The sequence below is a fragment of a genome, unplaced genomic scaffold (genome assembly GCF_019419815.1).
Source record: "Pyrus x bretschneideri cultivar Hongxiangsu unplaced genomic scaffold, Pyrus_bretschneideri_v1 Contig41, whole genome shotgun sequence".
NCBI lineage: Eukaryota > Viridiplantae > Streptophyta > Magnoliopsida > Rosales > Rosaceae > Pyrus > Pyrus x bretschneideri.
In genome coordinates this window covers 4316804-4319583 of record NW_025999735.1, presented here as the reverse complement: position 1 = coordinate 4319583, position 2780 = coordinate 4316804, and the positions used below count along the sequence as shown (strand labels likewise).

Genomic DNA, 2780 nt, shown 5'->3' with positions numbered 1-2780 from the left:
GGGAAAACTAAAACTACCACAATGCAACCCAAATGGTTACTGATTAGACTGATTTTTGGTATAGAAGATATTCGAGGAAAGATATAAAAAAATAAAAATAAAAAGACGGTTAGATCGTTAAAATATAATACGAGTGGTTCCTACTAAGATGTCCCTTAAATAAACTTATTTGAAAAATTTCTTAATTGAAGCTTGAGGGGTTACAAAAAAATAATTCAATAATAAATAGCTGTATATAAGCTAAGAAGCAGATCAAATGAATAATTGCTTGACTTGTCAGTGGGGGGCTGAGACTACCCAGTTTAGACAGAATCCACAGCTGTATTTTTTGGAACACATGGAATTCATCTCTCTAATAATTCATACAAAAGTTGAAATTGTGGAAAGGGCTTCCTTCAATACTCCAAATACCAAATGTGAAACTGGTTACTTGCAGTTGCAGGGCCACCACATGCTCATTTTCTTCTCTACTCATAATTTTTCCCCACATTAGAAAAAGCAAACTATCGATCCAAAAAAAAAAAAAAAAAAAAGCGCAAACCTGAAAACTAAATGTATTTTACTTTAACTTAAATGATACGAGTATATCACCGCTTGGCGTTTCATGCTAATGAAACCTGATACATACTCCTTATTCTGTGTCATGGAACTCTGTCTCCTCCTGAGCTCCTCCATTCTACTACTACTAGCACCCCTACTTCTCAACACTCGGGCTAAATTAACTTCAGCTCTCTAAACTGTTTAGCCAATTGGATAATTGATGGATCAAGTTGGCTAAATTGGAATATTGCTGAAATTCTCAAGTAATCAAATAACAGAATGTGCAACAACGCTCAAATTGGTTGCAACACACAGACATAAATATTGATATGCTTGATTTTGAAAATCCAAATTACAAAGCTTGAGCCTCGTACAGATAACAAAATCGACAGCAATCTATCCCTACCAACTTAATCGAGTACTAATTACCCACCAAGTGAATCTGTGAGATCTTAATTGAACTCCTCGTTCTAGGCTAGATCATGTAACAAAAATATTCCAGGGAGAAGGCTCGCTCGCTCGCTTGTTCGCTTGCTCGCTAACCCATTGCCCATGTATTATATGCAATGACCAGAAAACTGGCAAGGACGGGCCAAATCCAGTGCTCAGAAATCATATTGCTGCCGTTCAAATCTTCACTACGTCCCATTCCATTTCCAATTGCTGTTGATGCACTGGAGATGCTTGCATTGCTAGCTGACAAGCTGTTGCATCGTAAAACACTAAACCTTATCATATCATTCTAAAACACTAACAATGTCCCATAGAATCTTGGTCTAAAAATTAAGATCGGGAAAGCGAAGCATTATTTGAATCTAAACCAAATCGGACAATGATCGTTCATCGGAACACACAAACAAAGAGACCCTTCGCATTCGGGTCCCAAACATGCCCCGTAGAGGTCCCCTTGTTTGTGTCTTGCACACGAGAATGACTTGGATGCATCTGGTACAATGACATGGTGACGTTGCGCTCTAATAGCATGATACCACACGGAGTGAGATTAATACGTGGCATTGTATTATTACCAGGCTCATCCACTTGCCGGTTAATTCGCCAAAGGGGGCAAAACCCAGTTATCAAAATTTCAAGAAGAAAAAGCAATGTAAAAACAGAAATATACATCTCTAACAAAGCCATGTAACCGAGTTACCTGGATGGGAATTTGCACTTATCATGACCTGAAATAAATAATAAATTAATTATTTACCAATACGGATCGCAATAAATCAGAAAAATGGACCTTTTTTCCCAAAGAAAAAAAAAAGTGAGTAATTAGCTACTAACGATGGAACGTACTGGGATTCAGAGAAGTAAGCGCGGCAGTGTTATCAAAGCTGCAACTATCGGCGGTCATGCCGTGTTTCAGAAAGTAGTCATTGAAAGCGTAGGAGGCAGTGTTCTGGATGTCGGCGGGGTCGTAGCAGGGTCCACCTTGCTGGATCGGGCGGCAGTCGGCTCCACCAGGCCCGCAGGCCCAGTTCAGCGCCGTCACCAGGGGGGCGTCCTCCGCGTTGTTCTTGGCCACGCACCAGAGCTCCATCTTGACGACGCCGTCCTTGGCCTTGGACGGCGGGATCAAGTGGCAGAAGAGGGTCAGTGAAAGGATCAAAGACAAACCGATGCTTTTGTGCATTTTGGGAGAGAGAGAGAGCAGCAGCAGCAGCAGCGGGGTAATTGGCGTTTGCTTTTGGGGTTTCGGAAAGACAGAGAGATCGAGAGGAGGGGGATAATATTATAGCCGTTTGGTTTGCTAAAGCAAATTTATTAATTGTTGAAGATGGGAGGCCAAATGGGGATGCGGAGGAAAAGTGACCGTTACTGTGAAGAACGTAGTAGAGACTAGAGAGCAAGTGACAGTGTGAGATCGACAAGCACGACAGAGGGAGAAAACATGAACAGTGCTCTGTCTTAGAGCAACTCCAGCCCATACAATCCCCTGGGCTAAGGGCAACCAAAGCGCTCTCCCCCAAAATCACCCTCCAACGCAGACCAATCCACTGGGCTCTAGGGGACACTGACTTTTCCCCCAAGCTCGATTCGATAGGCCCAGAGCCCGAGGTTATATGATGTCAGCCACGATTGATTGTTTTTTTTTCTTTTTTTTTTTGTGCCAGGCGCTTGAAAAACACAAGGGAATGGGCGCGTGTTCCTGAGAACATTTCAGCACATGGAGCCCATATGAAGGCCCACTTACAGCTTCGAAAATTGTCGCGACGTGGTGAAAGTTGGGTCGTTGG

General features: G+C 42.5%; 1 protein-coding gene across 1 annotated transcript; it reads right to left on the bottom strand.

Annotated features, from left to right (window-relative positions):
- Window positions 1–858: 858 nt before the first annotated feature.
- LOC103947911 (PLASMODESMATA CALLOSE-BINDING PROTEIN 5-like) lies at window positions 859–2288 on the bottom strand. Its single transcript, XM_009358879.3, has 3 exons — window positions 1840–2288; window positions 1694–1721; window positions 859–1244 (listed from the first exon to the last, which is right to left on the bottom strand). The coding sequence occupies exons 1-3, from the start codon at window positions 2174–2176 to the stop codon at window positions 1079–1081; spliced, it is 531 nt and encodes a 176-aa protein (XP_009357154.3). The 5' UTR covers window positions 2177–2288; the 3' UTR covers window positions 859–1078.
- Between the last annotated feature and the right edge of the window lie 492 nt (window positions 2289–2780).